This window comes from Castor canadensis, chromosome X, assembly GCF_047511655.1.
Source record: "Castor canadensis chromosome X, mCasCan1.hap1v2, whole genome shotgun sequence".
Taxonomy (NCBI): Eukaryota; Metazoa; Chordata; class Mammalia; order Rodentia; family Castoridae; genus Castor; species Castor canadensis.
In genome coordinates this window covers 77653056-77666084 of record NC_133405.1, presented here as the reverse complement: position 1 = coordinate 77666084, position 13029 = coordinate 77653056, and the positions used below count along the sequence as shown (strand labels likewise).

At 49.1% G+C, this 13029-nt stretch overlaps 1 protein-coding gene across 1 annotated transcript in view; it reads right to left on the bottom strand.

Moving 5' to 3' along the window:
* The window catches only part of Slc16a2 (solute carrier family 16 member 2), a 104571-nt gene extending 95120 nt beyond the window's left edge, over positions 1–9451 (bottom strand). Inside the window, exon 1 of the mRNA XM_074064031.1 lies at positions 8834–9451. Within this exon, the coding sequence (XP_073920132.1) occupies positions 8834–9275 (442 nt within the window). The 5' untranslated portion in view covers positions 9276–9451. The remainder of the gene's footprint in view (positions 1–8833) is intronic.
* Between the last annotated feature and the right edge of the window lie 3578 nt (positions 9452–13029).

The window sequence follows — 13029 nt, the reverse complement described above, 5'->3', positions numbered from 1 at the left end:
CAAATACTCTCCCACTGAGCTACATCCCCAGCCCTTAAGCTCAGACATTTAAATAACTGAAAATCAGTATATTTAAAATCTTTGTTTCAAAGAAGGACTTGGAGATTTTGTTTTGTTGTTTGCAACAAATCATTTCCATTCTGACTTGCCAACTAGCTGGTCTTAATGGAGGCTCCTTAAGTGGCTGCTGAAATGCTTGCTCAAACTGCTACTGCAATCCTTTGTAAAGGCCACAATCCAGTGGCTTCTGTTCTTTGGGGCTATCCTGTTTAAAGCACAAGGAAACTGGCCCACTCCAAAGCTGAATACAAAGGAGCAAGTCTTCTTCTATGCTTAATGTCCCCTGGCCCAGACCTTCTGACCCTAAATATCCCTTTCCTTCTTCCTCACTACCTGCAGAACAGAGGCTCTGTGAGAGACCCTCGGGAGGAAGTGACACCCTAACTCCACCCTAGCCATAGCTCCCCCCACCTAGCAATTCCTACTAAAAAACTCAATCCTTGATTTGTAGAGAGGTTTGTGAGTTCCTGCCAAGTGCTGTAAATATTTCAACATGCCTTGTTTCCTTGAATGTATATGACCTGGGATCTGGCCCCTCCTCTCCCTGGGCTCTCAGATTGCTGAGAAACAAAGAAAACACAGCTGAGTGCTTAACTACAGAACACTATGAGTCAAACTGCAGAGTACAGAAGGAAGATGGGAAAGAGATGGAGTGGGGAGATGAGAGGTGGAGAGGAAACATTTAGAGAAACATTTAGAAAAAGGTATAGTGACTCCATTTCTAGGGGCTGGAAAAGAAACATATTATCGGCAGCAACCACTTCACAACTTACGAAGATCTTTCACATGCACACAATCTCATTTGACCGTTCACAGTCTTATCAAAGGAGATACTATTTGTCTCCTTTTGATGGAAAATACTGAAGCCCAGAAAGTTTATGTGTCTTGTTCAGAGCTAAATGACAAAGAAGTAAGTTTCCTTCTTTTCAGACTGAAGGATTATAACCCTTTGCACACTGGTTCTGGGGTAGAGTAAGATGGGTAGTTAGAGGAAGATAGCCCGTATCATGAGACTGTCCATCTTTTGTTCACTAAACCTCTTCTTGGACATCTCTTTTTATTCCTTGGTCATAAGGATGCACAGAGACTACAAGAATGAGAAAGCTTTGCAATAGCTTTCCTTGGTAGCTGCCCTTACATGTGCACTATGTATTGGGTTATATCTAAAAACAGGAGTTCTGGACTCAGACTGTCTAGGTCCAAATCCTGCCTTTGCTATTATGTGTCATACTTAACTTCTGTGGCTCTCTGTATCTACAAAATGGAGAAAATGTACCTCACAGGGTTGTTGAGAATGAAAATGAATTGTTAAGAGTGTTTAGTATAGTGCCTTACACAGAGTTAATTACTAAGTACTAAATAAATATGGGTAATTGCTACTACTACTACTACTACTATCATTAGTAGGGTACTTGGCAGAGGAAAGGAACTAAATGACAAAGAAATCCCACTGTGGAATGCAGCAGAGGCAGCCATCACTAGGCTGTGTGCTTCACATTTTTTCCCAGCAGCAGAGAGGACTTATAGGGAATTATCTCCATTCTTTATTTGTTTTGTTTTGTTTTGTTTTCTTGAGACAGGGTCTCACTATGTAGCACAGACTGGCCTGGAACTCATTATGTAGCCCAGGCTGGCCTTGAATTTGCAATCTTCCTGCCTTGATCTCTTGAGTGCTGGAATTACAGGTATATACCACCATGCCTGGTTTGAGTCATCTCTATTTTTCTACTCGGTTCCCTAGTGATGATCTGCATGAGGGGAACAGGCTGTGAAAAGAAGAATTCTTTTGTTTGTGAGAACCTCAGTGACCTGAACAAGTGGTTGAAACTGTGACCTCAATCTCATAGGCACCATGTTCTAAGCAACTGTGCTAATTGGCCAGATAGACATCACACACCCAGCTATACACACGAACACACAGGTCTAGACACATGAATGCATGCACAAATCCTTTTGGCCTGGATAAGAGGGTAGGCAGGCAGATCCACAGGATAAGTTGGCCAAAAAGTCTGTGTGGGGACTGCTTATTTAGCAACATTTCCCTTCCCCTTTTCCCTTCAACCACATAGAAGCAGGGGAGCAACTAACCTGGGAACTCCTCTCCCGCTCTCCCCATTCCCTTAAAGGGGCTTTTGACTCTAGCTAGGACTTAACTATCTGTGTTCTCCCTTCTCTGACCCCTTTGTAACCAATTGTGCAGCACTTTTGGCAAGAAGAGACATTCTAGAGACTTAAAATAGAATTAATGAGAACCCCTGAAGCTACCAAAACCCAATCTGAAATCTCTGGAGGATCAATTGGCCCAGGAGATGGAGGACAATAACAGTGAGTATTTGAAGAGAAGGGGGTCCAATTGATGAAGATATTTGTTGAACATTATTAAGGCCCCACTATAATAACATCTCCCTGGGCTGGGGTTCTAGGGCATGGAAAAAGGAGGTGTGGAGAGCAAGAACAAGGGAAAGGGAAGGGGAGAAGGGAGGCCTCTCTAGGAAGTACAGAAGTGGGCTGAGACCCAGGTGGAGTTGGCTTGTATAACATCCTAAACTTCCCAGTTGTTCTAACTGAGCAGTTCTAAGAGAGAGAACAATACTGGGAGGAAGGGAAATGGCACATCTAGAAAACCTGATAAAAATGCACCATGAAAATGGGAGGAGCTGAGAAAATACGTAGTTGGGACAGCCACTTTTATACTTTCCTCTCCTGCCAACCCCAGAAAGAAGTGAAGTAAAAGATAGAGGAGGGCAAGAGTGTGCCAGGTGAAGAAGCTGCGCTCTGTCAAGGCACTCATACAGGCCATATTCCCCACCCCCAAGTAGATGCCAAGCGATTTTGCACGAGCAGCCACAGCACCCACCTTCAGAGCAGGTAGTTACATGTCCCTTAGTCCTCTGTCTCCCCTGAAGCCAGAGAGGTATGGGTTGGCCTAAACCCTCTTCTCGGTAATGTTTGAACACTAAGATGAATGCAGGATAAGCTGCCCATATTGTCTCCATCATCCTCACCTAGCAAGTGTCCCAGGCCCTTTGCATAAGTCCCCCATGAGCCCCTACAGAAGCCCGATACATTAAACCTGACTCCATATACAGATGAGAAAAGACTTCTTTCAGGTGGAATATTTATAATCCATGGCTTTGTGCATGTGTGCATCCATGTTTTAAGAAAAACCGTTTCTTGGATTTATTCATTCAATCCCAAGTGAGAGTTCCTTCCAAGACAGGAAATTCCACTCCATCATTCATATAATCTGAAAAGAGTAAATAATTGTTTCTTTTCAAAATGCAACAAAACAAAAAATGCTGGTGGGAAAAGCAGTGCATCCTCCTGGGAAATTGATCTGCTCAAATGGTTGAGATGAAACCAGGAGTGGGGCACAAAGCTATAATCCTGGCACTTGGGAGGCTGAGTCAGGAGGATCAGGAGTTTGAGGGCAGCTTAGGCTACATAGTGAGATCCTGACTCAAACAATAACAACAACAAAAGGTTAGGATGGCATCCTTTATATCTGCAAACGTTGCCAGTCTGGCTGCTTGTTTATTCTTCATAAGGGGAATTATTGCCAGTGACAAGAAACTATAAATCCAAGGAAAAGGAAATAGAGGTCTATGCCTGCTAATTCATTAGGCACACTCTCAGCTAAGCCCTGAGTGAAGCTGAAGTTGACCAGGGATCAAGGATACCCAGCAGGACTTTCTTTAAGGGCAGCACCCTTTCCACCCCCACTACAGTGGGATCCTGAGTCAACTATAAAGATGCCCTGTCTGACTGAAGCCCCCAAAGGGAACCTCTGTATCACATTTAGCAATCTTGGTTTACTCTTGTAGCCTGAACTTACAGCAAACCAAGGTCACACTGACCATGCATTTCTGAGAAATGAGAGCAAGCTGTGGGAAATTAAATTTTAAGAGAGGGGTCCAAACCAAGGCCTGAGGAAATATTTTTCAGTCCAATGCTTTTGAAGAACAGATTCACATGCTGGGAAACAGCAGCGTAGGGATCCACCTTCCTAGCCTGCAGCAGGCCAAATTCAGAGAGTTCTCTTGCAGGCCCAGCTCTCTTCTGACAGGGTATTTTGGAAGAAGAAACTGTATACTCAGAGTTACCTTTACATGGTGGGTAAAAAGGAGTGGGTCTTTTCAACAATGTCTACATGCTGGCTATAGTGATGAGCATCTGTCATCCCAGCTTAGGTAGGAGTGTAAATAAAAGGATCGTGGTCCAGGCTGGCCTGGACATAAAAGTGAGACCCTATTTGGAAAACAATGAAAGCAAAAAGGGCTGGTGGCATGGCTAAGTGGTAGAGCACCTGCCTAGTAAGTACAGGCCCTGAGTTTAAACCCCAGTACCACCACCAAAAATAAATAAATGAACAAGATACAACTGTATGCTTGGGTAGCCCCATAGTTTTCAAATATGAAAGACATAGGGAAACGATGTGTTTATGGCTTTCCATGGTTTTCCAATCCTGCCTCATCCCTATTCAGGAAGCTTAATAAATTTTTATGTGCTTGAATAAGACAAAATTTATGCTAGGTGAATAGTAAAGACTAAGATATTATATAATTCTCAAAGAATATAATGGCAGAACAAGAAAGTTCATATAGTAAAAGCCTATCATTTTATAGATAGATAAACTGAGGTACTGAGAGACAAAGTGCCTGCAAGTCACAGAGCAAGTTAGGGGCACAGATTATCTAACTCCTAATCACTGCCCAACTGCTATCACTGAGATGACCAGCTTTTGTGGTCTAGATTTGGCCTGAGGTCTTGCTGTTTTTACATTTAGAATGAGCACTTGAAGCCATTAGACAGTGAGTCAGGGATCCAGACTCACCCAGCTGTCCCAACTCAAACAAGCATCCTCCTGTCTGGCTTCCAAATGCCCCAACTTCTTGTTCTCATCCTTTCTAGTATCAATCAAAGTTGCAGTTTGGGACCCAGTTTGGTTGGAGAGGAGACAGGGGAATAACTTGAAAGATGCCTGACCAATGGCCCGGTAGCATGCAGCTCCACAGCTGTCTCTAAACTAACACGATCTAAGCCTTCAGCCAATGCCAAGAGATTGGCAGATTTGCTCAAAAGATACCTTACCTTAAATCCCAAAGTCAGCAATTTAGTGGTAAATCCAGTGGGACACCAAATCAAGCAGTAAAAACCCCTAAGATGGTGAGGAAAAATACAGCTTACTCTTCCCCTGGCCCCACCCATCTTTGGGACTTTTGATTCACCCAAAGGCAGGGTAGACCATTCTTCCCAATGCCTAGAAAATTCTGTCTCCATCAGTGGGCCATCAGTCTGAACCATCAAGTAGTAATAGTGAACTTTCCTGGCCAATGTCACTTTCCCTGGTAGTGAGAGCCTTAGCCCTGCCTGCCCCAGGAATTTTCAGGGGCCATGCTTATAAACTGCCCAATAAAAAACCGCTTTGACTGCTAGACTGGCAGTTAAGGTGGAAAGTGCGAGACAGTGGGTTTACACTGAAGCACTTTCAAAAAGACTTCAGTTTGGATCCAATGTCAGCAACTCTGGTTTGTTCCGCTACCTCCCCAATTCTAACCTCACCACGCTTAGGATTTCGATAGTGAGCTGGGGGCCGCAACCAATGCCACCTGGTTCCTCTTTCCCACAAAAGGCTCCCCTATCATCCCAGGAAACCAGGCTTGGCCTATATTTCCCGCAAAATTGCCTGGTTGCCTCCTGTCCTGTCTGCTGCTTGGTTTGGGTTGGAATACTCCCAAATTTCCCACAATCTCTGTAAAAATATAGGCTCATTTCTCTCTTGATCTTTTCCCTTTTTCTCCCCAAACCAGATCTTGGACATTTGCTTCCCTCTCAAGAATCTTTTGCTTGCCAGTCCTCCCAGGCCTAGAACCCTGGGAAAGTTGCCTTCTTTCAAAACAGGTAAAGAGTACACAAAACATATTGCTGGTGACACCCTACCACTGTGCACATTGCAGAGTTCACAAAGATCATACACTATATGCTCTCTTATGGCTTGAATTCCACTTCCCTTCTATCTCCTGTGGGGCTTTCCCATGACCAGAGGACTCCCTAACATTAAATTACCCCTCAAACATCAAAACTACCTTTCTCTGGGACTCTCTCACATCTGCAGAATCTTGGACTGCCAGGCAGCACAGCTTTAGGGCTGTGATAGTATTTGGCTTAACTAAAACCAACTTGGGTTTTGGGGGTGCCTCCAAGCACCAAATTAATAGATTTTTAGACATGGAAGTCATATCAGACATTAATAGAAAGGGATAAATCATCTCATTAATAGAAAATGCATGGACCTCCTTGAGTGTCCCCCAGAAAGGCTATTGGGTAAATACTGTCTGATAAAGAGGCTAGCATACTTCGTCTAGCTTTTTCTAACCTTTCGAGACACTGGTGCTGTGGTACAGATGGCCAGGACATTTTGAGTAAGCTGAAGAAAGTCTGTGGCAGGCAGAGACATTTGGAATGTCAAATTCTAAATGGTGGCTTGGGAAAACGGAGGGGCTCAAGAAAGATTGTCCCAAGGATGGGATTTTTCTGGGAGTTCTGGAATGTAGTAAGGTGCGCCTGACTTTTCCAAAATAAAAATCTGAGGTGCTCCTGAGAAGCTTCAGTATCAAAAATAACTTTAGTGAATTCAAGATACAGCACAGTAAGGACCCTGGGGATATACCAAATTCCTTTCTGTTGCTTCCTGACCTACACTCTCCATAATTTAAGCCAGGAGCCTCAGTTCCTCAGTGGACCTGGTCTGTGTCAGAGTACACACTAGCCACACCTCTGCATATACCACAGCACCGCCACCCCCTCCAGCTGCACTGTGAGGTCTTGACCGGAAAGCCCCAGCCAGCCCTCCCCCTGAGTCCCCTATGATCACCTACTTTGAAGTTTGTTCCCCAGCAGTGAACCTCTTCCTGGTAAAAGAGTGGTTTTTCCAAGTTTTATTACATACTCCAAAGGCCCAATGCTAGGCCTGTTCATAGCACATAAATGCCAGGCCCTAGCTTCAGCTCAGCCTCCACAGTTTCCCTTCAACTTTCACCCAAACTTGCCACTGACCCTGAAAGCCACCAGCCTGCCTTCAACCAGGGTAATGCTCAACAGGTGCCCCCTGAACCCCCACAAATCTAGGTAACAGCTTGAGGCCCTAGCTTGGCTGCCTTCGCGAGAGCGCCTGAACTGCATCAAAGCAGGAAAAAGGTGGTCCCAGGAAAAAATGTAGAAGCGACCTCCATCCCCCTCCCCCGAGTTGTTCCACACAATCCAGGGACCCCTCCACTCTAGCATCAGATAGCCTAGGTAGTGGTGAGATTGTCCTTGATAGCCACTGACACACACTTGAGCTTTCTTCAAGTGAGGCATGTATACTGCTGCTGTGCCAATGGGTCACAAGGTCTGAGGCACCAAGAGCCCCAAAGCCCCTTCTGCCAGGGCAGTCAAGTGAAACTGCAAACTAATAACAAGTCCTTGCTTGGGGGCGGTAAGAGGCTTGCCAATAGGAATCCACAGGTGGACGCCTGAGAATTCAAGGTTTCTACGTTCACTTAATAATTCCCAGGCCCCCTCAGAGGGCAACGGAAGTAGATGTTGGGGGTTGGCAAGAGGAAAGAAAACCCCTAGGTTCCAGGGAAACATTGCAGAAAAGCCACATTTTCAAATTTCAGACTTGAGGTGGTGGCCTGACAACAGCTGTCCTAGACAGCCAAGGGGAGGGGAGTGAGAAACTTTCCAGAGTATCCCAAACCCCCAACTCGGTTCCAAGACCTGCGGAGGGGTTTCTCCTGCAAAGCGAGGTAGCTCAGTTGATTTTTCCAAGTTTGCAAGGGTCTACCATGCTAGGAGTGAACGCACACTGGATCTCATAGACAAGGGCCTGGTGGGCTAGGGCTATGCCCCCAACCCTGCTTAGTCTTAGGGAAGACCAAGTCCACCAGAGTCAAAGTAGGAGTGGCGGGGCCAACATTCCAGCTTCAGGCGGAAAGAGGCACCCCGCGGATAGCGGAGAGGCGCGGGGCGCCAGAGAGGGCACAGTTGAGATTGCCCGCGGCGCGGAGTGAGCCTCAGGGCCCAGCCTGCCCGCCACCTCACGACGCTTTGGCAGGAGACCACGGAGACCGCCTCCCAGATCTGGGGCTCGGCTGGGAGGGCACGGACATCTGCACGCTCCCCCAGGGCGGCAGGAGACTGTCCGGCCTGGCTGAGCCATAACCACTACGCGCAAAGGGACGCGCGCACACCCCCCTTTCACTCCCTTCCTTTCTCTCCTGCATACACACGTCTGCCATGTGTTGGACTGAGCAAAGAGTCAGCAGGATTCCTAAAGTGTTTTTGACAGAAAACACCTCTACTCCACCAAAACAGCGTGGGCTGCTGCGGTGATCGCCTGCCCCGCCTTCCAATTCTCTCTTCTCTTCATGACTTCGTCCCCCCACCCCGCCCAAAAGCTTGCAAATATTTTCCCCCAGCACACGCGCGAGCAAAGTACTTTAAACAAATCGAAAAGGTGAGCCTGGATTTGTCCTAGGGCAAAAAAGTTCATTGCTTGCCTGTGATCAAAGAATGTCCCAGCTCTCACCCCCGGGACCTCTTGTGCCTGGTCTCCACAGCCCAGGCTGTCCAGAGCCGGCTACCCACGTCCTAGGAGGGCCATGGGCAAGGAGCAAGAGGAGTTTGAGAGACGCCTCTGAGGGGCGTCTCCGACCAGAAGGTACGGGGCTGGCAGTAGGAACCGACACTCTGGCCAAGAATGCCAGGTGAAGCTCGTGGGGCCACTCACCTGCTTGGAACTCCACTTGACGATTTTTCTCTTTTTCTTCCTCTAGCAGCATGGAGTAGAGGATCCCGACGGAGTTATGGATGCCGAAGATGGAGCCGTTGCACCAGGTGGCAGCGAACACCACCATCCAACCGAAGCCACCTTCGGGAGGCTGGAAGCCACGCGCGGTGCCGCGGGTCTCCACTGTGGGCGTGGGCTCGGGTTCGTGCACCGGCTCGGGCTCAAACCCCAGCTCCGGCAGGGGTGCGGGGTCCGGTAGGGGCTGAGGTTGTGGCTGGGGCTCTGGCTGGGGCTCTGGCTGGGGCTCGGGCGGGGGTACTGGCACCGGCTCGGGCTCAGGCTCCGGCTCTGGCTCCGGACTATCCACCGGCTCCTGCTGTTCCTGGTCTGCCTCCTGCCAGGGCCCCTTGGCTTCCTCGCTCACTGGGCTTTGCAGCGCCATCGCGGCCAGGGGACTGTGGCTGCTTTGGCCAAAAGAGCCGCTGTGTGGCTGGTACTTGTTTCTGCTGCTGCCGCTGCCGCTGCCGCTGCCAGTGCCTCCTCTTCCCGGCTCCGCGCCCGAGCTGGCCAGCCCGTCCCGCGACAGACGGTCCCTCGAGCCTTCTCCTCCTCCTCCCCCGTCCAACCCCCCTCCTCCTCTCCCCGTGTCATCTCTCTCTCCTCCCCCTCCTCCCTCCCACCTCTTCCTCCCTCAACAGGCAGCCGCTACAGCCTCACTCTTCTCCCCAGCCCTTCCTCCTCCTCTTACTTGCCTACTACACCAGCCGCCGCTGCCTCCCCCAAACTCCCCTTCCAAACTACTGAATCCTGCTCTCCTTGTTCACATGCCCAGAAGAGGGAGAAATAAAGTGGCAAAAAGAGAGCACTAACTACCCTTTTTCCCTGCCCTCTCCTCCCTGCAGGTTCCAGAACCAGCACTGATCAGCCCCAAGTCTCCATGGAAGACATTGTTCGTCGTTTCCACTCCCTCCTTCCTCACAAGCAGCCTGCAACCCGGGTGACCCTGGGGTCCCCAAAACACAGCTAGCCCGCGAAGGACTCCGCCCTGCCCTCGGAGTCACTACGTCCCCACTTGGGCTTGAGGGGGCGACCCAAAGGGGACAGCCTGAACTTCGGACAGAGGATGGACACAATCTTCTCAAGCTCGGGACTCACCCCCCCCCCCCACTGACCTGCGCACCCCCCCCCCAGAGTCTCCTGCTACCCCCGCCCTTCCCGGCAAATCCCTGGCGGGGAGGGGAGGAGGCGGCCCCGCAGCGAGGCCCGCCCCTCCGGGCAGTCAATCAGGGCTTTGTTTGCGCCAACCTGGAGCCCAGAGGAGCCGCAGAAGGCTGGGTCTGGGCTGGGCCAGGGCAGAGTCTGGCCCGGGGGCCGGGCCACAAAGGGAGGGAGATGCAGTGGCACCAGAGGGGGCCGGGCCCTGGCCGGGACGGGAGCCAGGACTCAGTTCAGACTCCTCCTATCTCTCTGTCCCGGACTAGGGAGCGAGAAGTCGGGGCCGGGTCGAGCAGTCGGTTTGGGCAAGGGCTGCCCGGTCCCTGATAGCCCGGCTTGGTTGGTCCCTTGGGCCTCAGTCACTGCTTTTCTGATGCTTGGGACTTGGTGGAACCGCAAGCGCAGGGATGTCTTCCTAGCACCCATCGCCCCTTTCCGCCCACACCTTGGGCACACAGACCTGGGAGTCCCACTGATTGTCTCAGACTCAGGCCCCATTCCTGCTGGGTAAGGGAGACTTTGTTCCCCAGGGAGCGCGTGAGTTCTTAGAGGGGGAAAGGAGGACCTATCCTGTGGGCAGCAGAGCTCCCAGCCGGGGTGCGTGGGGGTGTCGGCCTCAGCCCTCACCAGCCCGGCGATTCTGGGCAGCTGGGCCTCCTCTAAGGGTCTGCACGTTTAATGCACTAAACTCGAGGCCACAGGAGTTGGGGGGCAAGCACCAAGTTCTCATTAACCCTCCTGTCAGGTGAAAGACTGCATGGCCAGTGGAAATGTAGCCGAGGGCTGCCTCGCTGTATCTGATGCCAAAGAATACAGAGTCATTAAGCACCCGAGGGCAAGTAGAGCTGGGTGGGAGGATAGAGGCTTCCTGAGGGGCTTGCGGTGCCTCAGAATCGGCGAATTCACAAATCACGGACCATGCCAAATCACTGGCCTTGCCAGTCAACAGTTCACATTGTGTGAACAAATAAAGCTTGTCCTTTATTACCTACCCCAAGCACAAAAACTGAAGCTCAACTGAGATCAAGGCATTTATCAGCCTAAGGTCATGGGGCACGTCAAATTCAAGGTAGGTCTCCACACAGCAAAGCCTCACGCTGTCTGTGCTTCACCGAAGGAGTCCAGAACTTGCTGCTCCTGGGGAAGAAGATGGAGGAGGGAAGACAGGATCTGACTGTGCTATGGCAGTAGGCTTCTGGATAAGGTGGTGTCCAAGATGGGCCTTGAATATTGAGTGGAATTTTAGCAGGCTGGATGGGGGGTGGGCCTATGCTTCAGAGCCATGCCCTGAGCTCAAAGCACAGAGACATAGAAGGACTCCACTCATAGAAAGAGGGAAGTGAAAGTAAATGAGGTTAAAAAATATGTATGCTGCCTCTCCCAGGAAAGAGTTGCATTTTAATATAGAACCACAATGCTTTGGCCATGAGGAATGACAAAGCATGGCCATTATGGACATTTGGGGCTTAAGGTTTGCTTTTCAGTCAGAAGGCTCAATGTGCACGCATGGACACACACACACACACAGGGCCAACGGTTGCCTGGGGGTGGGGGTGGGCACTAGCCTTGGTATACACTTGCAGGGAACCTGACTTGAGACCCTGAAAAGGGTTATTTCCAATCCCAGAACCAAGAATAAACCCTGGAGTTCTGTGCCCTATCTGAATTCTACTTCCCTCATCATTTAAATGGGTTTTCAGATCACTGGAATGGGGATATGGGTGGATGATGATACTCACCAAGAATCTCCTGTGAACCTAGCACCATGCTCAACCCTTACTATCAGGTGGGGATGATTTGTCCCCATTTTAGAAAAAGGAAACAGGCTCCAAGAGGTTAAGTCAGTTGTTTAAGTTTACAAAGCCAGTAAGAGGTAGAACAGGTATCTTTGCTCATTTGTGTGCGTTTCAAAGTATGTGCCCCACCCAGGACACAGGATTATGCAACTGCCATCCTATCATTCTAGCAACCCATGCAGTACATACCATTTCTCCCCTCCTTAGAAGGTACAGGTACTTCATAATGGTTAGAGTACTGGCATCACTGGGTTCTAATCATGGTTCTACCATTGCATGACTGTGTAATCTTAAGCAATATGTTTTTTCCTTTCTGAGTCTCTTTTTCTTTCTCCACAAAATACCTACTTCATAAAATTATTAAATGTCATGCTGAGAGGTACAGGCTTTATTTTGGATATGCAAATGCCAGGATTTGAATAAGTGTACCAGGATGGCTCATGTGCTAAAGACTTGATTGCCAGCTTCTGGTGCTATTGGGAGGTCATGGAACCTTTAGGAGATGGGGCCTAGTGGGAGGAAGTTAGATCACTGGGGAAGATTCCAGTTCCTTTGTTTACTTCCTGGCTGCCATAAGGTGAGGTAAGCATCTCCTCTACCATGTGCTCATGTCTTGATGTATTATGCTGTCACAGGCTCAAAGGCAATGGGGCCAACTGATTAAGGACTCAAACCTTTGAAACCATGCGCCAAAATAAACCTTCCTCCTCAAAAGCTGATTCTCTCAGGTATTTTGCCACAGAGATGGAAAGCTGACTAACACAAGATTGCCACTGAAGATTTTTTGAATGGGAGAGCAATATCACAGCTGCATCTTTGAAAGAAAATTGTGATGACAGTGTAGGCAGTGCTAATGGAGTGGCTCAAGTGGTAGAGCAACAACTTAGCAAGCATGAGGCCCTGAGTTCAAACCCCAGTGCCACGGGGGGTAAAAAGAAAAAGAACACCCACTGTGTGGAGGGTGGCTTAGAAAAATTGCAGGTAAAGAAAACAAGCATCAGCTGGAGTTTCCCCTACTATTAGCTAAATCAGACTTGGTCAGCAAATATCAGCATCAGCAACAGATCCTTAGAGAACACCTACTGTGTGTAGACCTGTCAGCTTCACTTATACTCACAACAACTAAGTGCCCAGTGGCCCCTGTAGGCCTTTATTTTACTTGTCTAACTGTGGACCTTGGAAAAG